We start from the raw sequence: 27,280 nt of genomic DNA on the forward strand, positions 1-27,280 counted from the left end.
TACACATATATATATATATATATATATATATATAGGGAGTGGGACATGATAATGTCAACATGGCCCATTGTTGTTCCACTGGTGTCCCTCAGTGTAACATGCTCACAGTTTAGCTCCCCTGATCTCTCCTTTCTCTCCTCCCCTTGCCTCTCCTTTTATTTCCTTATTCTTTTCCTAACTCACCTGTCCTCTACTTACTCTCCCCTCTTCTCCTCCTCCCCTGTCCTTTCTCCCCCTTCCCCTATCTCCTCCTCTTCTCTCCATCTTTCTCCCATACACAGACAGTGTGGGTGCTCCTGTGGAGTCTGAGTACTAGAGTATTGATTCAGACTCGTCTATCAGGGGACCAGGGGGTTTAAATGGATACTATGACAACCCCCCTCTCCGGTTACCCTCCAGCCCTGCTCGGTCAACCACTCATCCCTCCCTCCCTACCTCCTTCCCTCCCTCTTCCTCACCCGTCCATCCCTTTATTTTGATATTACGGGTCCTCGTGTATATATACAGTGGGAGTTTGAATGCTGAAACATCCATTAGCCCTTTGTTTTGGCACTTAAACAGTTCTTTCTTGTATCATTTGTGACTTCTTGCATCCTCTTCTTGGAATGGAAAACCATTATTGTGAAATATCTAGTCACTCTGTTTCTCTGTGTCACCAGTCTGTTGCAGAGGGCTTCAAAGAAGCAGTGCAGTATGTCCTACCCCAGCTCATGATGGTTCCAGTGTACCACTGCATGCACTACTTTGAACTCCTGCAGGTATGTTGGAACCAAGTAGTGAAAAGTTGATGCGACTAACAATAAATCAAGGATTTTTCTTTTTTTTAGGGATGTTAGCTGTTATCGATACAAATCTCTTTCATTTCCAAAATATTACTATAATTGTCCCGTCCTATTTTTGTTAATGTTAATTTAACTCTGTGTTTAACTCAATGTTAATTTAACTCTCTGAGTTACAGACCCAGGTCCATTTGGTTCCAAACTATCATTTAGCTGGGGACCCCCTGGAACTCCCTCAAGGACCCCTGGGGGTCCCCGGACCCCACTTTAAGAGTTGTCCCCATTGTGACGTGGCCCTGCCCCAGGACCAAAGGTGTGCACTATGTACTTCCTGTCATGTCCCTGGGCTAAATGCTGGAGCCATCAGTCCTTCCCAGTACTACATCATAGACCTCTTGTCTTTGTTTATTTTCAGTTTCCAGTTTATTTGGGGTATGTTCAGTGATGTCAGAGATTATGCCTAATTTATTAATACATACATTTTCATCACACACACACACACAACACATACAAATACGTGTGTGCAATCTTATAACTTGTAGATGTCTCGTGTATACATCTACAATAAGCATCGTTATCTAAATATTTCTGCTGTACTCAGAACATCTATATTCACAAGAATTCCAATGAGATATCTGTTGCATTTGTTGATTCTGTTACAGCAACTGCAGGAGCGCAGTTTAGACCAGGACGACAGAGAATGTCTGAAACAGGCCATTACAGCACTGCTCAACCTCCAGTGCAGCGTAGAACGCATCTACAGCAAACACCAACCTCGCCGCAAGCCCGGGTAAGACTATTATAATGTTATGCACGTCTGTGGCGCATAGATTGAACATTGCTGCATTATTAATTGGGGTGGAAGAAAGTTGTAATATTGACTTCACGCCATTTTCTAAAAGTCAACGGGTTGCAGTTTCTCAGAAATGTTTTGTGACAGTCTGTCATGCTGCGCCAACTTCAACTGCTATAAGCTTGCATGTCAGAGAAAGTCTTATCATAGTGAATCTCAGCCACTTAAACCCTGTATTTTGTTGACCTGGGTCAGGTCTGTACTTGCCCCCCCTACTGGTTTTTATCCGAAAGGCGTATGTCATCCGCTTTTATAGTTTTTCACACACCATCCTCTACAACAAATCTTTTCTCTCAATGTTGGCCAAATGTTTGCCTATCATGACATGGCCAGAATAGGGATGTGAGGTGTCATGTGGTTAAAAGCAGGTTTCCTCAAGCTTTTCCCCCACTCCAAGCTGTGAAAGTTGTATCCACATTGTAAAATGATTCATGTTGCAACACTGAGAAGAAAGAACACGCTAACTCTCTGCCCCCTTGTACAGTGAGCCCATGTATCGGCCGTACAGCCGGCAAGTGCGCAGCAAGCAGCTGGCCATCAAGCGCATGAACGAGATCCAGAAGAGCATAGACGGCTGGGAGGGTAAGGACATCGGCCAGTGCTGCAGCGAGTACATCCTGGAGGGTCCACTGCTGCGTGCCGGCGCCAAGCACGAGCGTCACAACTTCCTGTTCGACGGCCTGATGATCAGCTGCAAGGCCAACCAGAGCTCCCGACTGCCGGGCGCAGGCAGCGGGGCCGAGTACCGCCTCAAGGAGAAGTTTGTTCTGCGGAAGTCGCGCATCGTGGACCGCGAGGACTCGCCGGAGCTGAAGCACGCCTTCGAGCTGGCCGGCAAGGACGAGAACTGTGCGGTGTTCTGTGCCAGGTCGGCGGAGGAAAAGGCAGCGTGGATGGCGGCACTGGTGACCCTGCAGTACCGATCCACGCTGGACCGCATGCTGGATACGGTGCTGCAGCACGAGGAACAGGCCCAGCCGCTCAGGCTGCCCTCGCCAGAGGTGTACCGCTTTGCTGTGCAGGACTCTGAGGAAAACATTGTGTTTGAGGACCGGGTGCAGAGCAAGACCGGAATCCCCATCATAAAAGCCGGCACGGTGGTCAAGCTCATAGAGAGACTTACCTACCATATGTATGCTGGTAAGTTACTGATGAAAGACGTGACATGGATTCTTTGAGCTCTTTCAAGTTTTCTGGAGCAAACTTCTAGCAGGTGTTTCAATCTCCCAGATTATTATTACTGTTATATATTTTTTTTCATTCTCATGTTTTTTCTCACTTGTGTATTGTTATGATTGTAGATCCCAACTTTGTACGCACGTTTCTGACTACATACCGGTCCTTCTGCAAACCGCAGGAGCTTCTCAGTCTGCTAATAGACAGGTATGGTATTACCCCCCACATGTGCTTTTATATGACACAATCCCACTGTGAAGGTACTTTTCCTCAGCTATATGTCAAAGCCTTAATCACATAATAATAATAACTAGAAAAAGTGACCCTCGGGGCACAGGTCTCCACCAGGGCAGGTCAGGTTGTGGCCTCCTGGTGGCACAATAATAGGCCAATGTGAAAAGGGTGCCATTTCTTCTTATGCCTTAGATGGCAATTGGATGATTTGAGGCATTTTTTTCCAAAAATGTGTTTTGCAAAAATCCACCTGTTAGTGGCACTATAACAGGCCAATGTGAAAAGGGTGGGATATATTCCTCAGCCTAGTAGGAAAGTTTGTGAAAGATATTACGTAAAGTGCACACTGTGTTCCTGATTTGAGGCTTTTTGTTCAAAACGGGCCAGGATGGAAGATGAAATATCGGACACATCCATCTTGAACACATGACTATAGAGATACTGTGTGACGATTTGCGGGATTTCTGGACAGAATCTGGAGGAGTAATATCCAAAAATGTGTTTTACAAAAGTCGGTGGCGCTATAACAGGCCGTTCTGGAAGATTTGGGGCAGAGGTTCATCGTTGGCAAAACATACTCTCTCCCCATGCCTTCGGCCTGGTGGAGACAATAATAATAATAATGGGGGTGCCTGGTGGCATAGCCATTTATAGCACTAGCCACACAGGCTACCTGTGAGTCATGAGGACCAAAGTTTGAATCCAGCTCCTGTCAAAAACTACGTATTCATATCACAATGCATAGATAAATTAAGTAAACACTACTGCTCTCTACCCCTTTCTTGTCTCACTAATGTCACTATAAATGCTGTGAAGGACCATACCCCCAGAAAAGTCACATATTTCAAAAAAGCCCTCAGAAAATAAATGAAATGCCTTATTTACATGCTTTCTACCTCCAGGATTGAGATCCCAGAACCGGAGCCAACCGAGGCAGACAGACAAGCTCTATGGAATGGTGATCAGCCAATGGCAGCAGAGCTCCAGAGATTCCGTAAGGAGTATGTACAACCAGTCCAGCTCAGGTAAGACCACTGCTATGCCTGCCCCTTTTGGTGTTAGCATTATGTTATGCTTTAGCTATTGAAAAATAGCAGCTCTACAAGCTCATAGCGCGCCACCGAGTGGCGCGCTACGAGCTTGAAGGTCTGCTATTTTTGAAAAATCGAAGAACCACTGACATAGAAACATAGCTTTTTCAGAAAACTGTCAGGATGTAGAAGACATTTTTAGAATCTGATCTCAGGTCAAAATGGGTTAAACTGAACGGGTCAGCAATGCAGAAACATATCCCACTAATGGTACAGTGTTGATGGAACAGAAACATATCCCACTAATGGTACAGTGTTGATGGAACAGAAACATATCCCACTAATGGTACAAGTGTTGATGGAAATTCTTTGCTAGTACTTGAAACAACATAGTTTGGAGTAACTGCAGCGCACGCATGTTTATGCCCTTATACTGTATATTTACTAAATATGCATTTGGCTTTTGTCGTCTGTTGAAACTTTTTTCTTTGTTGTTTTCTGCTACTTAGTCGAAACTATCTAAAGATTATTTGGACTAATTGCTGTGTGTGCATTCATTTAGTTTGTTAATGAACGTACTCTGTACAATATGCTATATGTACAGTGTATATTTAAAATCCATCTTTCCATCACAGAGTACTCAATGTTTTCCGGCAGTGGGTTGAACATCATTTCTATGACTTTGAGAATGACCCAGAACTGAGGAGTAAATTAGAGGAGTACATCACCAGCAAAATTCAACTTCGAGGTCTGTTCTGTAAAGTAGCGTTTCCACCCTCTGCTTAGCCTTTCTGCAATGTGTACATACATTAGACATGCATACATACTCTTCATTGTGAGTCGATTAATATTCTAAAAGCTCATCCTGCCATACATATTGTGAATGGACTGATTCTAACAATTTTCTTACCTTGACCAGGCAAGAGTATGAGAAAGTGGGTGGAGTCCATCAATAAAATAATCAAAAGGAAGCTGCAGACTCAGTCCAATGGTGTAAGTCACAACATCACCTTTGAGAGCCCGCCCCCACCCATAGAGTGGCACATCAGCAGGGCAGGGCAAGTGGACACCTTTGACCTCATGACCCTTCACCCCATAGAGATTGCCCGCCAGCTGACCTTGCTAGAGTCTGAGCTATACAGGTGAGTTGATGTAAAATTTACTCCATGTCTCATTTATGGATTTGTCTTTTTAACATCTAATAAAGTCCATGTTGTGTTGTAATGTTGTGTTGTAAATTAGGATTGGGGGAATATCTGTAGCACGCAGAAGTCTCTGTGCACTCGGATGGCTTGCTATAGATGCTCAGCTATACATATAATTTAAATCAAATAACACCAGTGCAAAAAGCGGCGCTCAGATACACATTATCATTTATTGGGAACGCTTATGTGTTTCGGCCTCAGCCTTCCAGATTTAAAACGTATCTGCTCCCCTCTCCCCCTGTCTGATGATATGGCTTCATCCACAGAGCTGTCAGGCCATCTGAGCTGGTGGGAAGCGTCTGGACTAAAGAGGACAAAGAGAAGAACTCTCCCAACTTACTCCGTATGATCCGGCATACGACCAACCTCACGCTCTGGTTTGAGAAGTACGTATCCAACACCACCAGAACACTTTGTTCTAGAAGTACGTATCCAACACCACCAGAACACTTTGTTCTAGAAGTACGTATCCAACACCACCAGAACACTTTGTTCTAGAAGTACGTATCCAACACCACCAGAACACTTTGTTCTAGAAGTACGTATCCAACACCACCAGAACACTTTGTTCTAGAAGTACGTATCCAACACCACCAGAACACTTTGTTCTAGAAGTACGTATCCAACACCACCAGAACACTTTGTTCTAGAAGTACGTATCCAACACCACCAGAACACTTTGTTCTAGAAGTATGTATCCAACACCACCAGAACACTTTGTTCTAGAAGTACGTATCCAACACCACCAGAACACTTTGTTCTAGAAGTACGTATCCAACACCACCAGAACACTTTGTTCTAGAAGTACGTATCCAACACCACCAGAACACTTTGTTCTAGAAGTACGTATCCAACACCACCAGAACACTTTGTTCTAGAAGTACGTATCCAACACCACCAGAACACTTTGTTCTAGAAGTACGTATCCAACACCACCAGAACACTTTGTTCTAGAAGTACGTATCCAACACCACCAGAACACTTTGTTCTAGAAGTACGTATCCAACACCACCAGAACACTTTGTTCTAGAAGTACGTATCCAACACCACACGACAAACCTCACGCTCTGGTTTGAGAAGTACGTATCCAACACAGAACACTTTGTTCTAGCCTGGCATGGCCAGTCTAATATCACTGTGTAGGTATCAGTCACTGCGTAGATATTAGTGTGGAAGATTTATTTCCAAGGGCGGTTACAAACAGGTTCCAACGTCACTGCAAAAAAGACTCACTTTGAATAGAGGGCTCTGATTAGTCACCCACAACTCTGGGGTGAGCGAAATGTAATTAAAACTGAGGAGTGCCAGACCAATCTCCCAAGAGTTATTATTTTTAACTCTGATTATTTTTCCTGTGGCAGATTTGTCTGGTTTCCAGGCTAACTTTGACCAAATGTCCTATTAGATTAGACGGTAGAGGTAGACCATGATTGTCATCATGACCGCTTTGCTGTCTGCATGGAGAAGAAAGACATTATTGTACTAACAAGTGCAATTTATTTATAAATTAGACTTCATCGTGGCGCGTGTGCATTTTGCAGGTGCATCGTAGAAGCAGAGAACCTGGATGAGAGGGTGGCAGTGTTCACTCGAGTCATCGAGATCCTGCAGGTGTTCCAGGAGCTCAACAACTTCAACGGGGTCCTAGAGGTGGTCAGCGCCATCAACTCTGTCCCTGTGTACCGCCTGGACCACACCTTTGAGGTCAGCACCCTGATGTTTGTATGCTAATATATAAACTGTGTGTGTAACCATAACCATGAAGAAAAAGTCCTTATGCATACCTACGGAGGACAGGGGTGCGTCGGATAATGGAACTGGAGTAAAACAAAAAATAATCCAGCACACTTTTTCACATTTTATTGAGCAATGTTTTGGTCGTTCAGACCTTGACATTGTTCAGACCAGACATTGTTCAGTGAATCTAAAATACAGTAAGGGTTATTGTCATTTTGTTGCCAATGACATACATTCCTACTGTCTATCATTTTATAATACTTTGTTTTAATTTTGTGCTACGATTTAATTGGTTTGAATTGGCATTGGTGCTATTATGTTTGTGTGTGTATCTCATTTTCGAGCCAGTTTCCTGAATTTTATGTAAATTATTTGTATCAAGGTAGTAGCTCGGACGACTCCAACTACTCTCAAACTCTCTCATTTTTACCGGGTGCGCAGTCGGGTAAGTAATAGGGATGGGTCAGATTAATCGATTATCGCTAATAGGACCCGAAATCGATTATGAAAATTAATAATCGATAATCGATATATTTTTTTTTTTTTTATGAAAATCTGCTGGAAAGGCAATATTGTCATCCAAACAGGACAGGGCTATAGGCCTACCAAAGTGTGCCTTGGATGTGTCTGTGTAGCTGCATGACTGAGAGGAGTTTGAGTGGAGATTGATTCCAATCAAGATACAGGTTTGGAAGATTTAGCAGGTGTTGGGAATTTACCTAATCAGGCCTAGGCTGGGCCGGGGTTGCTATGGTGATCAATTGGATCAACAGTGGTCCAGGGACCACCAGTCGTCCTCATTTAAAAGATGGAGTTAGTAACCAAATGGACCCTTATTAACTCTCAAGAGAAAATTATTGTTAATCATCTACATCAGGGGTTCCGAAACTTTTTTTTGACTTGGGTACCCCTTAGGTGGAAGATTTATTTTATTTGTAGGGTTAAATCTAAAGAAAATCTAAAAAAAAAATCCCCCCCCCCCACCCCCCCAAACGATTAATCGATTAATCGTTAATATTGAATTATACAAATCGATTTTCATTTTGGACACATTTACACATCCCTAGTACAGAAACATCTCTAAAAGAGAAAACCAGAACTCAAGGAACTCTCGTTTTAAGGCACTTTTAATGAATTGAATGGTTGGCATGGTCTCTTTTAGAGATGTTTCTGTTATTTGAACAAGCCAAACTGGTTTGAAAAGGGCTGTCTAAGCAGGGATGTTCCTGTCCTTGACACACATACAGGCCGTCCCTGAAAGGAAGAAGAAGATCCTGGAGGAAGCCGTGGAACTCAGCCAGGACCATTTTAAGAAGTACCTGGCCAAACTCAAGTCAATAAACCCACCCTGTGTGCCTTTCTTTGGTAAGTAAAGGCTCTATTGGCCTTCCTCTCTGTGAGCTATGTCTTTCTTGAAACACATCTAAATGAATATGGTCAATGTGGTGTATTAATGGAGACACTAGGCTACAGAGCTACACATGGCCTGTGATACAACCATATGCTGCTCCTGTACTATCTCCCTGTTACTGGCTTTCATTTCGTTTTGAATTGTTCAAAATGTATATAAAACATTTTCATCTAAATTGGGCTTTTATTTCACATCAATCTCCTTCATCCTCTTCAGGTATCTACTTAACTAACATCCTGAAGACGGAGGAGGGTAACCCGGACTTTCTCAAACGCCACGGCAAGGAGCTGATTAACTTCAGCAAGCGACGGAAAGTGGCAGAGATCACAGGAGAGATCCAGCAGTATCAGAACCAACCATACTGCCTGAAGGTGGAGCACGACATCAAGGTACGACCTTGTCCTCTCATCTGTGTGTATCTGAAATTATCGTTTCTTACACTTGTTAGTTATTTTGTTTGGTTTTTATGTTTTACTTTTAAGCTAAATGTATACATAGATGCTCGCAGTGTCGCACAATGAGTGACACCGTGCTCAACCAAGCATATCAAACTCTTTAGATTGTGATTATTGACCTTAGATTCCTGTTGTCTCTTTCCCTGTGCTCTTTTCTCCACACAGAGGTTCTTTGAGAACCTGAACCCCATGGGAAACATGAGTGAGAAGGAGTTCTCAGACTATCTGTTCAATAAGTCTCAGGACATTGAGCCACGGAACTGCCGACAGCCTCCCAGATTTGTAAGCAGTAGTTAAAGTAGTAGCCATCATTGGGGTCAACGGTAGTACTTGTAGGGCTCAGTAGAATAGGCCAGTGGTTCTCAGCCTGGGGTCCATAGATCAGCCGTTTGTGCTATTCATTGTAGAAGAATTATATAATGTGTGTGTGTGTGTGTGTGTGTGTGTGTGTGTGTGTGTGTGTGTGTGTGTGTGTGTGTGTGTGTATAATTGTACATTTTCTCTTGGGATTCTTGGACATAACCTGCTGTTGACACTCAGGTAGCTGTGGCTGAATCCACTGTCTCCCCTCCTATGCCAACAGCCCAGGAAGACCCAGTACACGCTCAAGTCCCCGGGGATCCGGCCTGTGCGCACGTCTACCTCTGGCACCCTCAAGGGCCACCCGGTCCCGCTAGAACGGGAGCCCCCCCACAAGATCACCTTCCGCAGCATCGCAGAGACGGAGCCAGAGACGCCCGCCTCGGCATCCGTGCCCACATCCCCCAACACCCCCACCCCTCCTCAGTCGGCCTCCTCCGACCTCAGCAGCGTCTTCATGGACCATGACCCCAGCAACTCCTATGGAGGTGGGTGGGTCGCACAGCCCCGGTTAAAAGAAATGGGTCCATAAAAATGACGTATTGTTCAATGAAACATGTGTTGCATCGACAATAACTATACATAAGGGATCCTAAGGGCAGACGTTGTGGGTAAATCACACAGACACAGGGCTGGAAGGGAGTGAGTGGGAATAATGTGAGAATAGTATTAGACTATTTCACGGATGTTGTTTTTACTTCTACAAGGGGGGGAAAAAAACAAGGAAATGTTAAAATGAAAAGTGTGTAACCCTCCTCTTTGAATGTTGCAGGTAGCAACTCTATATTCGCTCCAGTTCTTCTGCCACCTTCAAGTAAGTCTTAAGTCCATGTTTGTGTTTAATTCACGTTTATGATAGAGATGTGGGTGAAGAAATTCCAATTGCAAGGAAACATAATTGTAACCACAACATACAGATACAGTATTGCAGGTAATGCTGTATCTAAACAGTGTGAAAGTAGGAATGGTTCTCACACGTTTGTGTCATTTTGTATTAGTTATTGTCGTTAGGATATGTTCATTTAATGTGTTGTTTTTTCTAAAATGCTGAGCGGTTTATCCTGCTTCTTCATAGAGTTCCAGTCTGTCTCTTGTGGAAGCCTCCACCAGCTGGGAGAAGAGCTGCTCAAGCCCCCTCCACTGCCCCCACGCAGGAAAGAGCCCATGTCTGAGGCTAAGGTAAGGATGTTTCCATGTCTGAGGCTAAGGTAAGGATGTTTCCTTACCTTCAGGAAAGAGCCCATGTCTGAGGCTAAGGTAAGGATGTTTCCATGTCTGAGGCTAAGGTAAGGATGTTTCCTTACCTTAAGAAAGAGCCCATGTCTGAGGCTAAGGTAAGGATGTTTCCATGTCTGAGGCTAAGGTAAGGATGTTTCCATGTCTGAGGCTAAGGTAAGGATGTTTCCTTACCTTCAGGAAAGAGCCCATGTCTGAGGCTAAGGTAAGGATGTTTCCATGTCTGAGGCTAAGGTAAGGATGTTTCCTTACCTTCAGGAAAGAGCCCATGTCTGAGGCTAAGGTAAGGATGTTTCCATGTCTGAGGCTAAGGTAAGGATGTTTCCTTACCTTCAGGAAAGAGCCCATGTCTGAGGCTAAGGTAAGGATGTTTCCATGTCTGAGGCTAAGGTAAGGATGTTTCCTGAGTGTCACCACTTCCAGCAACTGGTTAGATTAAAGATCAAATTAAGTCTCAAATCTGTTATCTGAACCGTTCATGAAAAGCTCTAGTATGTAGCACTCTAGCTACGGCTTTAACTTTACATAGTGCTCCTTTACATAGTCTCGCTTCATCAGTGTTAGTTACAACTAAGTAATGTTACCTACCGTTAGATAAAATAACATAAGTACAGGTATTTTGTGCTCAATCTGCACAATAGTGCTTCTTGTAAGTGTGTACTTTTGTAAATGTACACTACAGCTCCCCTCTTAAAATCGGTTTGCACTGGTAACACTCATGTACTCATGCTTACATTTACATTGTCTATTCTAGCCAGTCACAGGTGAAACACCAGATAACAATCTATTAAGTTAAACCCAAGGCAGTTTTCCTTACAATGTATTGGTATGCTCAAAGTGATCAATGCTGTAAACGTATAAAGTGCATGCAGATAGTACCACGCTGTTGCATAATGGTACGACCAATGCCAGATTTTTTGCTCCGATGCAGATCACAATTCTGGATCGATCTCTAGACCACCAATTACTGATATTTTGAACGATAGTTTGTAAAAGTTCAAAATCTTTAAATTAATTTGACAAACTTTGATTTAAATGTAGATATATTTGGCCTGGGCCGTGGCTCAGTGGCCCGGGCACCTTGGCTGGTAATCCAGTCTGGCAGTGTGCTGCGGGTTCGACTCCCGATCCCGATAGCCTTTACTGCATGTCACCCCCCATCTCTCTTCCCATTTCCTGTCAGCCTACTGTCTGTCCCTCCATAAAAATATATATAATAAAGGCGAAAGCCACACAAAACATAATTTAAAAAAAAACTAGTTAATTAACTAGTCAAAGATTTTCAAAAATAGCCGATGTACAATCTCACAACATGTCACATCTTTGAAAACTACATCGGCTGCACAATTTCGATACTGAGGTCATCCATATAATCTAATGGCCGATATATATGTCTGGCTCTAGTACACTCACTGTTATGTACATTAACCATAATTCCTGAACACACATCCCCACTGGCATGTACTGGGACTGTCTGGCTTAACTAGGCTTGCCTAGTCTTGCTTAGCTGATTCAAGGGCAATACAGTTTATACATTCTTGTGAAGTTGGGTTGCGGGGACTTACTGTACATGATTTGTTTTCTATTGAATTCAGCTGGAAGTACAAAACTGAATCTTGTGGGTGTGCATTCGTGTTTGTGTATATTCTGTGTAAATGAGTCATTGTCTGTGTGTGTGTGTGTGTGTGTGTGTGTGTGTGTGTGTGTTTGTGTGCGTGCGTCTCTCCATGGTGCTCGCTAGTTGAGTTCTAGGTCCGACAGTCCTCCAGCGATCCCTCCTAGACTCCCCCCTCCGCTTCCCAGGATCCAGCCCAGGGCGCCAACCATCTACAACGGCCCTAGCGACGGTCCGATCCCCAGCCCTCCCCCTCCTCCCCCCAGGGACCCTCAACCGGACACACCGCCGCCGGTGCCCCAGCGACCCCCCGAGATCTTCATCAACTACCCCCTGAACATGCAGTCGTCGCCCGTGGGGCGCTTCCACTGGGACTTTGGCAGCTCCCCCAGCTCGCCCAACACGCCGCCCAGCACGCCATCACCACGCGTCCCTCGGCGTATTTGCCCCCTCAGCACCAGCCAGAACAGTCTGTGCCCGCTGCCCATGACCATGACCATGCCTATGTCTGCACCCATCATGGCACCACCTGTACCCCCTCGCCACAACTCCAGCCCCCAGCTCCCCAAACTCCCGCCAAAGACTTACAAAAGGGAGCTATTGCCACCGCCACTGCACGGCCTCTCATTGGTTGAAAACACGGACAGCAGCCAGTGATGTAGCAACTCTTTTCTTTCTTTTTTTTTAAAATTTAAATCACAAACGCCTAGGTGAACTCTTAAATACAAACTTAAACCGTGTCCTGCAAACTATGAGCTCAGAGAGCGAATACAGCAAACTAGATACATGATCAAAGCTACTGATCGACAAGACAGACTGCTCTGTCTCCCTCTCACTCATGCCCACCTCATCACTCCAACTCCACCCACTTCTCTGTCCGGCCCACTCTCCATCATTGACCAATCACACATGCCTCTCAGGGGATCAGTAGCTCCGCCTTCATTTCAAACCCTCTGTGCCAATGAGAAATTCACACCAGTGTGCCAGCTAACAAATGGGGAGTGACAAGACACTGTTTCTGTGTTTGCGAACGTGTGTGTGTGTGTGTGTGTGTGTGTGTGTGTGTTTGCGTGCGTGCATGCATGCACATACATAACGTGCATGTGTGCGCATGTGCATGAACTCCGACTCCGTGAAGTGTGTGTGTGTGTGTGTGTGCTTGCGCATATTGAGTCACTATGTCCATGCTTCTCTTGTTGAGAGTGCTCACTGTACCAACCAGGCTGGACAGCGCTGTCACACTTGTAGTTCTCATCCCTCACCCACACAGGACTCTACTTCACGGACCCCACAGAGGAGCTGGGGTTGGACCCTCCAGGTCAGGACCACATGTCTGTTGGGGGTCTAGGACTCGTAGCCTGGCCGTGATGCTGTGATTCTATGGGCATTGACACCACCGTTCATCCCCCTTCCACCGGTCTCCTGCTGTAGCTCTACAGAAACTTGACTCAGAACTGTTTGAAGACCTCGTCCCTCCGCAGCGATCAAACTAAACTAAAGACCTGTTGTCTGTTTGTCAGCGGGTTCTTGTATGAGTAGCAGGCACGAGCGGACGTTTCTATTGAGTACTTAACAACTCTTTACCGTTGTCATTTTTCGTATTAACTGTAAAAAGAAAAAGAAAAAAAAGTTAAATGTGGCCAAAGTCTTATTTTATGCAGGGGGATAAGGGATGTGCTTTTTTGTTTTGTTTTGTTTAGTTGGTTTTTTTTTTAAGGAGTGACTTTACAAAATAAAAACCTGGAGGCAAAGGAATTTCATTGGCCTGTGCGACACTGAATATGCCCCCCCTTCCCCCGTTCTTTCTCTATTGTGCACTGTGACTGTATTAGAAGTGAGCTGATGATGCAGGGCCCTGTCTGTATGCCTGCCTGTCTGTCTGTCCATTGGCAGATGAGGCCTGTCATAGCCACACGCTCTACTTCAAAACGTTGCCTTTAAAAATCCAACAGCAGTGACCTCTGACCCCCAGCCCTCCCAAAGCCGAGGCTTTTCTCGGCTGAAGGAGGGGGAAAAAAGGAGATAAGACGCACAAAGTCTGCACTCCATTTTGCACAGGCAAACGTTGGTAGGTTGGATGACTATTTTAAAACGAAACTCATAACTAGCCTTCCCACGCGATAGGGGGGGGGGGGGGGGGGGGGTGCTCTGCCACGATATCAAACTACTCCAACCCAGAGGAAGACGGGGAGGTGAAGAAGCAGGCTGGCCTGTAAAGGGATCTGACTACGAGTCCAGACACCATCAGGAACACAAGTCATGTTTTCTTCTGGATGGTTTTCTGTGTTTTCCTCTCAAGCTCTTCGGAAGCCAAGACGATGTCTTAGCATCCATCCCCTTAATGACGTGCACTGCTTTTCTACGATGTGCTCGACTCAGCCCTCATCCCACTACTAGTTGTATGTTATTGGTATGGAGAGGAACTTAAGCACTGGAAGTCAGCTCGCAGCCCCCCCACACACACACACACACACACCCCAAAGCCTGAGACAAAGGGACTGCTTTCCCTAAGTGGTTGACCCCAAATATCTAAATAATAATAATTTAAAAGAAAACAAAAATAATTCACACACAAAAAAAGAGGAACATTTTAACATAAGTTCTTTTCTATATATCTCCTGGTCTTTCACGCCTCCTGCTCAATACACTTTGTTTTTCATTTGGAAAAGACTGAAATAATACATGCATCATGCTCAGATGTGCCTTTTATTTGGTTTTCTATTTTACAGAATAAGCAAATGGTGTCTAAAATGCTAAAAAAAACAAAACAAAATAAAGTTGCCTATGTCATGTTCAGAACAAAAGATATACACTACGAGAATTGTACATTGTGCATACTGTGTATATATAACATGTATACACTAACTAAAATAATTTGTATAAAGCGACTCTCCCCTCCTGTTATATTGTACTCTCATACGCATCTTTTTCAGTCAGACTATTGTCTCACAGTCCAGTGCTGCTACAGTCAGACAATAAAAAACAGGTCACTGTCACTAACTTACTTACAGACAATCCCTGGTTTTAAACACTGGGACTATTAACTGAGGAAAGCCATTTTCTCATTCTACTCTCCCACCTTAGCTGTTTTTAAAGCAATGAAAATATGAAGAGTTCATGTCCATTTTGGGGGAGAAAGTAGAAGATGCTACCTGATGTAGCCAGGGAAATATTCCTAGTAATAACAAGGATCTTAAAGTAAACAATACCCACTGTGTCTAATATGCAGAGGATGCAATTTGTTAGCATTTTGCCAACCAAGGACTTAAGTTTAGCTACCATCCTTTTAGAACATAACATAATTTAGGTTGTTTTCTTTACATTGTGCCACCAATGTCCTTGTAAGAACATTGGTCATCCCCCAACTAACCCCTGAATGGCTGATATTTAGTTTTGGAATGGTTCTCTTCATACACAGTTCAACATGTCAAGCATTTACATAACGACTTAACCCCTAGTCCACCAGGGGTCTGTCCCCCATCCTTTCCCCCCCTACACCAAATTTCTTCGCCGAAAGTAGCTCATCAATAAGATAACACAAATATGGGAAGCTTCTAGATCTGCTATTATGGCTGAATGTTCACCCTAGAATAGGAACACTAGGGTTCATGTGGTTAAACATGCTTTACTTTAGTACATCTTACTAATTACCCCTTTTCAATTTTCTCCTTTGTGGGTTTGTTTTCTTTTTTTCCCCCCTTTTTTTCTTCTTTTTTTTTCAAAGACTTTCAAACTAATACTCATTAAAGCAGAGATTTGGAAATTGTATTAAGGTTTGCAATTGAGTGTATATATATGTTATGTTATTTGACGAGCATAGTGAAGAATTGGACATTTTTCTGAGAAAAAAAGGAAAATACACTTTGTGCACTTTAGGCCGTACTGTTGAAGAGCCACAGTTGATGTAGGTCACGTTTGTAAATGCAATGCATTCTGGCAATGGTCCTATGCTACTGTTAAACTCACTTTCTTCATGGATCAGGGCAATGAACACACACCGGTATACCACCTCAATCTTACCCCCTGGAGTCCCGCACGTGCAGTGAGACACAAGAAAACATCTGATACGTAAGCAGCCGTTCTGAACTGGCCCTGGAATGAGTCGCTGCATTTTCTGTGCGCTGCTGTGAGGTCAGGACCCAATGATGTTATATAACGGTAACAGTACTTTTAAAAGTTGTCTTACGAGTCCTGCTTTTGGGTCCTACTCCACAGGTTGAGAAACACTGCTGTCGCTCTCACTCTTTCTCTCTCCAGTGTGTGTCTGGTGAAGTCTTTTCTTGAATCACTCGCTCCTTTCTGCTCTCCTTCACTCTGAAAATGCCACAAGGGGATCTGTGGGGGCTTCTCTTAGTAGCTTCTCCTGAGGTGTGTTTTGTGAAAGCACTGGGGAGTATAGTTGGATGAGTGTGTCTTTGCTCACATTCTATCTGGTTCCTTGTTCAATATAGTACCCCCAGTCAATTCTTTAGTTTTTCTTTTTTTTTGGGTGGGGCGAGGGTGTTTTCAGATTTTCTTTTAACCCCAGTCCTACGGAATAACAGTTTGATTCCCCCTCTGTGGCACTGTAACAGCTTGATCCAGCAGTCGGTTTAGTTGATGGTATATGGCCTTTTAACTGTGCTTTGTATTAATGGTCTTGATGAGATTAATAAATCACCCAGTCTTATTTTGTACTGAATCACTTCGTGTGGGTGTGGGTGCGTGTGTGTACTGTGTTGTCTGGTTATTTCTGTTCCCTACAAAGTATAGAGGATGCAAGAAAAATAAATATAGTAACTATTGTTCACGCACAACATTTCATGAATCATTTCTTGTTTATGACTTCTTTGCAAAAATTGAATCATACTCAAAGAAAATATAGCTCAATACCTCTTAGGCAAGTGCAATCCCTTAATTTCAGATGGATGAAAAGTATTCTTTAAGTTTTCTGTGAATCGGAGTGCAGTGGTCTTTATTTACCACCAGTTATTTTCAATGGCATGACCTGGGCATGCATCTGATGTCATCTTGTGTGCTGCTTGATCCAGAGGTTTCAGTCCACACTGTTACACTGCTTGATCCAGAGGTTTCAGTCCACACTTACATTCCAGATCTGTGTTCATGCAGCATCAGTGTCCAGGGACAGCTGTGCTCGGTACAAGACTGTGGTTTTGTTTATGAAACTGTTGTTTGACTTCTAGTTGTCATTGTGTACAAATGCAGATCTCCATAGCATTTGCCCTGAGTAAGGACAAACGGTTATGATGATGTATATCACATAATATTGGAGAAGATTACAGTAAAATGTCTATTTTGGATTAGGTCATAAGCAAAGGTTGCCCCTGTGTGCTTATAGGCTGGTGTCTCTCAAACAGTGCTGCACGGTCCCTCGCTGTCCTCGCTGTCTTCCCATATTCCACCGTTCCCTGTAGGACCTGCATGGCCTCCTGACTGCTGAGTCATCCCTGGTCTAACGGGGACAAAAACACCACAAAAATAGAACACTCAGAAAAAGTCCTCTGGACCAATACAGTATTTACTCCCATTTAAACATGTTGTCACCCGTATTGTCCTGTGTTGAAAAGCCCTTCCATCTGGCACATATTTGCCCTAAGGCATGATGTAAATATTTGCACATATACAGTACTGCTGCTTGATGCAGGTGTGGCAAAACTCAGTGGCGTGTTTATGATTACTGGCCTTATCGCATGATCATTTTAAGTTGCCATAACTCAATGTTGTGAAGTAAAAAGAAAAAAAGGCCTCTGCTAAAATGTCTTACCTGAAAGTGTTGAAATTCTGAAAGGCCGGTCTTCCTGGGACAGGAACGGGCACGAAGCTCTGTCTGTTGTCCTTCTCTGGTGCTGTGTCACCCTAAGAAATCCAGTGAATCAGAGGGTGGAATGACAACATTACTAGAAGAAATGAGAACATTAAATGGATCAATCAGGTATAGATAGGCCTATAACTAACCCTAAAGTTCCCATGCACCCATTTGGTTCTCCGAAAGAAGTTGAAAAAGAATAGGATCCACTGTGACTCCTATATAAATGAATGGGAACCAACCTGTCTGGCTGGGTCATCCCAAATGGGACGGAAGGCACTTTTACGATGTAAGGGAGGCGACCCTTTTCTGATGCTGACGAGCCTCTTCCCATGGGACTTCACGAGGCAGGGGGTCAGTCCCTCTGTGGGGTTTCTCAGTGGAGGGTGTGGGGTCAGCCTGGGTATCTGCCACCTCACACACACCGTTCTCTCCCGGGGCACGTCTCTGAGCTGCTGCTGAGCACATGTAGGCTTCAACAACACTGGAACCTGACTGTCCTCTCCTGACTCCTCCTCATCTTCCTCCCCGCTGGCACTGAGTGCCATCCCCATCCGGAGGGTGCTTTCCGGACTGCAGGAGGTGACAGAGGAGTAGTCGAAGGCGGAGGTGTCATCTGGGTCGGTCTCACAGCTGTCCTCTGTGTCGTGGTTCGTGCGCGGCGCCTCATCTCCACTCTTCCCGATTGGATGGCTGGATGTGCCCTGGCCTGAATCGCTGTTATCGCCCCAGACGGGAGTGTCAGCGTTGAGGAGGTTGCACGTGTCCCCATGGTTGCACGCGCAGTCATGGGCTGACTGCCTCTGTACTGTCCTCTCCCTGCTCTTTCTCCTCACTGGACTGCAGGACCAGCGTTCCACATTCAGTGTGTGGTAGCCATTAGTGAGGTTGGATGTCTGCTCGTTGTCTCTGTTTAAAATGTGAGGACAATTTGTTTTTAAGTATTACAAAAGAACGGTATATTTCCTTTTTTATTGCAGTGTTACAATTTACCATTTAGGCATGTTAGTCAACATGTTTTGTCTATATTCTTATTCTGCTCTTCAATGATGTATTAGAGCCAGTACAAACTTAGACAATACATGTGAGGTTGAGAGGTTTTGAATTCTCAACCTTCCGTAGGACACAGTACGTATGCTCATCATTTAAAGATTAATTTCATTTTCCTTTCTTGGGGGAATTTTCTGCTTTATTTGACAGTGACAGTGAGTAGAGAAAAATGAATGGCAGGAGAGTTTGGGTTGAGTCTATCATGCAGCAAAGGGACTGGATTCAAACCCTGCAGGGATGTCAAACTCAATACACAGTGGGCCAAAATAAAGAAATTGGTACAAGTCAAGGGCCGGACTGTGTTTCAACATGCGGGCACCGCGGTCATGAGGACGTCCCAGACAAACTCACCAAGCACTGCTTTCATAGTCAAATGAGAACTTAAATCAAATCAGTTGCATTCATTTCTTATCATAGTCTTCTTAAGTAATATTCTTTCATTACAGCCACACTGTCTCCACACAGAAGAGACAGAGAGGTTTGCCCTCTGCCTACCACCTGACTTGAAAACCCTTGTCTTCAGAGTCCACCTTTCATTTAGCCATTTTTGGGGAGAGAGGTAGCTGAAAGTTGACCACAAGCAATATACTTTCACTGCTGATCAATAGTGAAGAGTAGACGTATGCTTGCGCTTGCGGGCCCTCGATATGTGCCAATGCACTCGCAGTGCATTGTGGGACTTGTAGTATTATAGTGGTCTGTACACCAGAGGGCCAGTTCTAATACTAATTAAATAGCATCCCGCGGGCCAAAGATAATTCATTCACAGGCCTGATTTGGCCCCTGGGGCTTGAGTTTGACAGCCTGCAATGGTATGTACTCTACCAGGTACAGTAAGCTATCTGCACACTATAACAAATGTTATCTTCAATCAAAACATGGACAAAGTTTTTGTCATTTGTGTGGACAGTACAATGTTTATGCTATTTTTTACTGTATCCTTAAATCTTTTGTGGACACAACAGAATCTCTTTTAGCCCATTGGCTAATCTTCCAAGAGTCCAGTCCACATTAAAGACACGCATAACATCACAACATCTATTATGTCTATAAATCTATCTATATACTCATTCTACTTTATACTGTATGTAATCCACGTAACTTGAGAACCGTTTACCCCACCGACTTCAAATTTGACAAACGCGTTCCACGATCCAGAAGAACTTTTTTTTTTTTTTCTGGGAGCATGACACCACTTTCCCCCCACGAGAGTTTGCTATATTGAGTCTATATTTGAACTCAGGAATATCTTCTACATTTCTCATAGTGGTAATTTCCTTCTTTATGGTCAACAATCTTATCCTTGCAGTCCTCATGGAGACATTCCTGGTATATGAACCTTTCCATGTCCTGTATGTCATTGAAGGCCATCTTCAATTCTTATTATGTTATATTGAAGTATCTTCTTTGGGTTTATCTGTTAGACTGAAAGAAACTATTCTATTGACAACTATTCAATGAACCTTGATTCTCTTGATCCTTGTAAATGATCGTAATTCATTTTAAACGATGCCCGTGCTCTGGACCTCTCTCTACGTCGTCCTCAGACGAGCCCTCCATCGGCATCTCCAGTCATCTCGGTTCTCCATACATCTGGCCAGCTCATTTGTGCTTTCTGCACCTGTATCTTTCTTTAGTACGTCCACATCGGATCGATGACCGTGTGTTGGTTCCCACAGTACAAGCTTTTTGGCTGGGAGTTCTTGGTGTCGGTGGCAGTGGCCAGCTAGTCTCATCCTCCTTACTGCTATCTTCTCTGATACACTTGGTAATGCTCCATACAGACGCTTGTCGGTGATGTGCTCGTCCTGGTTGATGTTCAGTACCACACGTAACATTCTGGTGTAGCACCCATCCAGGGATTTCTGTAGGGCTTGTGTTAGTGTCCAGCATTCACAGCCATAGAGGAGAACAGACTCCACGGTCGCAGAGAAGAAACTGATCTTGATATGTCGGGGGAGGTTGGAATTCCACACACTGGTCATACCATTAAGAGCTCAACAGGCAAGTGACCCCTATATCTCCATATATGGATCTGGCCTGTTCTGTCCGGGTAGTTCAGTCGGTAGAGCTCTCGCCTTTGGACCACAAGTTCATGGGTTCGATCCCGGGCACCGGCCAACTCGCCGTATGAGTAGCACAGCTTGGTGCAGCAAGTGTGGGAAGTACTGGGAGCTGATGGTAGGTGTGGGGATAGACTCCCGCATGTTACCGGATGATACCGACAATAAGCCACTCCCGACCTTTTTATGTTCTGACATCACAACACGGGCACCGCTCTAGTACAAATAATTATAAAAACAAGAATTATAGCATAATGCATAAAAATACAACTTTATATACACACACACACACACACACACACACAGCTTGTGCCTGCCTGCGTACAGTATAATATACAATACACATACCCGGCCATCTACATGGTTACAGTTAGAGTACTTCCAGAACTGACAGTACAACAATTTAATAGAAAAACAGACATATTAGAAGACAAAATAATAATAAATAAATCAAGACAAACTGTCCAAATCATAATATGAATTCCATAATGTCACTGACCTAAAGATGAACTTCCCATATCAGTTTTCTTTTCATAACAGTGATTTTTGTGTCTTGATCTTATGCTAACCTTTTTTATTCACTTCCTTACTTTTGTTTGCCATTTTGGTTTTGTATTGATGGTTAGAACAAACAAGACAGTAGACACGGGTGTCTAGCCTAGACCTTTGTATTGAATGAAAGCAGGGCAGAGAGCAACTGCAAAAAAGCTTGCTATGCAATCGGGCAGATGCCATTGTGTGCATGTGCCTGCCCTTCATCCAGAGAGAGGGAAATTCATGATTGAAGTCCCCTAGTGTGGTGTGTTACTGGATGAAACATGTACAGTACACACCTTACTGACTGTAACCAGCAGAGGGCAACGCTCACCTCTGAGTAGCAGTACTGCACTCCTCACTGGATGGCTGAGTCTCCCTGGTATGACAAGCCTGGCTCCTCCCACAGCACTTGGCAGAAGAGACGGACACCGGAGGAGCACCTGAGCAGCTACCCGGGAAAGTAAGTATAAAGAGTGAATTAATATACACACACTGATTTATTGTGATTTAAGACCTGAAATATGCTTTGTGAGTGGGAAAGGTTTTTTAGGATTTGTAGGCCTTCCTCTCCCAAATTCTTAAATGATATGGTATCCCAGACAAAGTTATCAATGCCATAAAAGTTCTATATACAAATAACTCAGTGACCATCCTGACAGTGAAACACCATCATTTCCCATCCTTACTGGCATACTCCAAGGCGACACACTTGCCCGTTTCTATTTATTATTGTTTTTGTTATGTTCTTCGTCAGTTGATACTCTCAATGATCAGGACTACCAACTAAACCCTAAGAGAAGCTCTCGTCATCCTGCTAAATACCTAACCGATGCTAACATCGCACTTATCAGTCAATCATTGTACTAGTACATTCCTTCAGTCTCTTGAGCAGGCCTCCAACTGTGGTCTTTATCTCAACGAGACAAAAACTGAATATGTAAATACATGCAAATCCAACAATAACGACGTTATCAAAACACTTAACAACACTCCTCTGAAACAGTTTGATGACTACAAGTATTTGGGTTCATATATATCTTCTTACCAAAAGGACTTTCAAACTAGGCATGGCCTGGTCAGCCTGCAATGACATGCATAAGATCTGGTCATCCCAGATTAGTAAGAGGTTCAAAGTAATAATATTTTGGATGACTGTCGAGCCGATTCTACTCTATGGCTCAGAGACATGGACACTTGAACTCAAAGAAATTAGAGAAACGGCTGGATGGCACTTCTACACACCCGCCTTCTAATGAGAGCGCAAAATCTCTCTCGGAAGAGCCACCCATCGACTAATCTAATATACGGCAACCTTCCCCGTTTTTCTTCACTAGTCCGATCCAGAAGAACACAGTTTGCTGGCCACTGCTACAGAGCTGACAATGAGGTTATATCTTCTCTGGAATCCTGCCTCAAAGCAGACCAAAGGTAGAAAACTGTCCCTGATGTCATTGCTAGTAGGGACACATGCATCAGTAAGCAGGAATAATCCCCACAACCTTTTCTAATGAGTATTCGGAAGGAGAGGCTTACTGTTGGTATATCAGTCAAGAACACAGGAGTATGTTTGAATGCGCTAGACCCCTGGGAGATGACAGAGTACAGCATCTTGCAATGGGTCTGGTCCACAAGATTCGTTACACCACCAAGATACCCATGTACCTGTCTAAATACTTCCTTAATGTAAACGAAGTCCACACCCACAACACCAGAGGGAGTGCAACAAACCATGTACAACCCAGATTCGGCACAAACAAGGGACTAAATTCTTTTCGCTCCTATGCCACCAAAATGTGGAACGCCCTACCAACAGTCATTAAGACATGTGAATCCCTTGACTCCTTCAAAACCGCTCTCAAAGGGCACCTACGGATGGCTGCAATTCGAAACTGGCCTCTGTAAGATCTGAATCCCCCCCCCCCTTTCCCCTCACTGTATATGTATCTTTTCCCTTTTTGCTTCCTTTATGATGAATTCCTGTTCTGTTCTTTAGCTACATAGAAATGTCTATTTGTATGTCTCTAAATGTTTTGATGAATTGAACAATGTGGACCCTGTTGTAAACAAGTGTAATGCTTAATTGGGTCGTCCACTCACAGTTAACAGTCTTTGTATTGAGTTTGTGCTTGAAATGTACTGTAAATTCTGCAAACTGTTAATAAATATTTCAATCAATTCAATCAATCAATCAATGGATTGCTGAGGTTGAGCACAACTACTACCATTAGCTCCCAATACTCACTGCATGACTTGCCCCACCCAAGCCTATACTGCCTAGTGCTACTCATATGCTGAGTTGACGGTTCCCGGCATTGTCGCTATGATGACCTTGTAGTCCAAAGGCAAGTGCTGAGCTACCCGGGCATTAATGTCTAAACTCAGGTGCATACTGGAATTAGTCCTCATTTAATGGCACATAGGTTAAACACAGATCAGGCCTGTGGTCCTGTGGTATGTGTGTCTAACCTTTGTCCTGCTGCTTCATTCTCCCATTGGACTTCCTCCTCCAGGATCACATGACAGCGGGACAGGATGTTTCTCAGGGACCTCTCAGTACCCAGGAGGAGGCTACAGTCTGGATGCTCCTTGCCCGTCCACTGCAACAGATTCTGGGAAGAAGCCATTGTTATCATTAAAATACATAGAGGCTCCAGATAGAAGGTAGGCTATTATTGTTTTGTCAGCTCAGCTATATAGAAATAATACCATCATTTATTTCAGTTGAGTACTATGGGTGGACTTAACCTACCGTGTGAAATTGTTTCTAATTTTCATTTTCTAATATTCAGAAATGCATATGAATAATCAAAAAAGGGCACATCCACACAAGTTTCAACACATAGCAGCAACATAAACAGCCTTATGATAACTTTAATGTGGTAAATACCACACTCCCAAACTGCTAAAAACTGGGCACCTTTTCGGCATATACTAGTGGCTAGTAATTTATAAAATCCACCTTACTGTACTGTATATGTATGTGACAGAAACGCAACCAATAATATCCTCTATTATTATTTTTTTAAGTCATGAAAGTCTGTCACTTGCAGGGGCAAAAATCCCTTTTGAACTGACAAAGTCAACCCTCCAGTATCCTGGATGCAGAAGGACACAGTGACGTAGAAGATGACTCACTTGAATATGGCTTAGGTAGCTGTGTATGCGAGATACTGGAGATAACAGCAGGGACAGCAGTTTCAGTTCCTCTCTCTCCATATGACCACTCTGTAATATGAGAAAAAAAACATAGGTCACACTGACTGCTAGTTGCAAAAAATAGCAGACACTAGGGTTCATGTTGTTAAAGTGGAAAAACACAATCATAGAAATGTCAGACATGTTACAAATGGGTTATCTCATCTCCCAAGTACAACAGTAGGAAGTTCCTACTGTTTTACTCAGGAAATGAGTAATTCATTTAATTTGTATAATTATTATTATACAAATTAAATTAATTAATTTAATTAATTAATTTTATTATTATTATTATTATACAAATTAAACGAATCAGTTACATACACAATCAACATGAGATCTAGCCTTATCTCATAAGATGGTGGAAATGAAATAAAACATTTATCTCTGAGGGAGAAAATCTGTGCACAATATGCACACATACCTGCATTTTGGGACCTTTCTCAGTGTTAAGTCTGTCGAACTCCAGTGAGAGGAACGTAGCTAAGGCCGTTGTGTACCCAATGTACATATCTGTGAAAGAAGTCTGCAGGATCCAAACCAGAATAATTGTGAGTATGCTACAGTTTTACTGTAATAATAACAACAAATACAATGTTAATCCAACACATCTAATAATTACATCATTATGGCCAATGAGCTGCACAAGAATGTCTCCGACAAGCGATTTCCAATGTTCTGCAGACAGCCGTTCTTGTAGGGTGTTCCTGAACAGTAGGTGGCGCTGTAACAGCTGCTCCACAGACTTCAGAAAGGCCTGGCTAGAGTGGTAATAAGTCAAAACTTAATAAAAGATGAGGTATGGGAGAAGATATAATCCAAGTTTTTAATTGCATGACAACTTCAGTTAGCCTGGATTCCAGCCTAAACTTTAAAAGGTATAAAGTTTGTTATTATGTCTACACAACTCTAACTCTATTAATGACATATAATAGTTCAATGTTGAGAATTAGTGCTATTCCTCTTTAAAAATTAGTCAAATTTTAAATCTGGGCTGAGCTTGCTTAGCCTGCTTGGTTTATCTTTTTTAACCAATTATTACACTGATCTGAACTTTTGTGGCCATCTAAACGGGGAGAATCTGCCTTCCTATACCAAGGTTCGACATCAAAATATCTGACCAGTATAATTAATGAAATTGTAATTAATACTCTAAATACAGCCGATGATGTTGTTGAATTCAGTAGTACTAGTTACTAATATGGTGCTTATTTTGGTATTTACTATGATGCATAATTGTATTGGTCGTTACTATTGTATGATGCACAATTCACCATTTGTCAGCCTTCTGATTGGTCCTTGACTGACTAACCAGCAGGCTCTTTCTGCCTTGTTCCGCCCTGGTTCCGCCTTGTTTATGTTGAATTAGCTAAAACATCATTTTTGGAGAAAAAAAACTAAAACAAACAAGTTATGCCCAGTTACCATGCTGCACCTGTGATGTTCCTTTTCACTGACACCAAGTTTAAAATAAGAATTTAATTCACAGAATACCACGAAGCGGCAACCAATGGGTGCGAAGAGGGGCACAACCACGGGCGGGACTTGACAAAGGCTGAATTTGGTCAGTATTACTATGATACATAATTTTGTTGTTACATACTATGATAAATAATTTGGTCTGTACATAATATACATAATTTGTAGAGTACTTACTAAGGCTCAAAGTTCATGTGGAGAGCAGGTGGAGTCTTGTATTTGTCATAAAGTTGGTTCAAGGTTGATACATACTCCCATTCTGAGTGGAGAAGTTGCATAGCCACCTGATGCCTTGCATCTAGATGAGGAGATATAGTGGGAGGTCATAGGTTACATATCAATTATCATCACATTTTCTTCCAAGCTTATCAAAAGAAAGTCAACATTACAGAAAAATGACATTCCTCAACAAAATCCCTCAAGAATCCATCGAGGGACCAGTTACATCAACAAAATCCTCTGTTGAGGGTGTTTGTTGAGGCTCCTCTTTTGTTGATGAATAAAGCAAATACAGTATGTATCTTACATCTTATTATACAAAGTCATGGGTCACGACATTGAACAGGCTAGCTTTCATGCTCTCAAGACAGTCATACTGTACATGATTTTTACTTTAAAAGTCCACTTTGACTAGGGTGCTCGCCCAGCGCCTGGACATGTGTGAACAAAGAAACCTACACAGCAAAACAAGTGCTATTGCACAGGGCAGGCGCTACCTGTGTATGTCTTTGTGTCCATTTCTGAGACATGTGTGCACCCCTGCCCCCACGCATGACTCAAACTTAAATTAAATTAGGCAAAAGTAGGCTATGTCTTCCGCATACTCTCACTATCAGAGGCACTACACAAACAGTTCATTATTTGAATGTCTTGCGTGTGCCCATTCAATGAAGTTAGATTAATTTATGTATCAGTAGGCTATGCGTCGATCTCTGATCGAGTGATCGCCTGGCTATGCAAGACTGGATGTGAATCTGTGTAACCCTGTTTCTCCCTGCGAATATGGCAACCTGGGCATTAAAGGTTTTATGACATTCATTTTCATTTATTTTTATTTT

General features: G+C 43.2%; 1 protein-coding gene across 1 annotated transcript in view; it reads left to right on the top strand.

Annotated features, from left to right (window-relative positions):
- Positions 1–13,843, top strand: part of sos2 (son of sevenless homolog 2) — a 62,629-nt gene extending 48,786 nt beyond the window's left edge. Inside the window, exons 8-23 of the mRNA XM_083791151.1 lie at positions 660–758; positions 1,442–1,569; positions 2,117–2,772; positions 2,934–3,015; positions 3,945–4,067; positions 4,709–4,821; positions 4,993–5,215; positions 5,545–5,664; positions 6,820–6,982; positions 8,263–8,380; positions 8,643–8,815; positions 9,047–9,163; positions 9,465–9,729; positions 10,014–10,055; positions 10,317–10,420; positions 12,219–13,843. Coding sequence (XP_083647277.1) covers positions 660–758; positions 1,442–1,569; positions 2,117–2,772; positions 2,934–3,015; positions 3,945–4,067; positions 4,709–4,821; positions 4,993–5,215; positions 5,545–5,664; positions 6,820–6,982; positions 8,263–8,380; positions 8,643–8,815; positions 9,047–9,163; positions 9,465–9,729; positions 10,014–10,055; positions 10,317–10,420; positions 12,219–12,749 — 3,057 coding nt within the window. The 3' untranslated portion in view covers positions 12,750–13,843. The remainder of the gene's footprint in view (positions 1–659; positions 759–1,441; positions 1,570–2,116; positions 2,773–2,933; positions 3,016–3,944; positions 4,068–4,708; positions 4,822–4,992; positions 5,216–5,544; positions 5,665–6,819; positions 6,983–8,262; positions 8,381–8,642; positions 8,816–9,046; positions 9,164–9,464; positions 9,730–10,013; positions 10,056–10,316; positions 10,421–12,218) is intronic.
- The last annotated feature ends 13,437 nt before the right edge of the window (positions 13,844–27,280 follow it).

Source organism: Protomyctophum parallelum (genome assembly GCF_964188405.1).
Source record: "Protomyctophum parallelum genome assembly, chromosome: 20".
Lineage (NCBI taxonomy): Eukaryota > Metazoa > Chordata > Actinopteri > Myctophiformes > Myctophidae > Protomyctophum > Protomyctophum parallelum.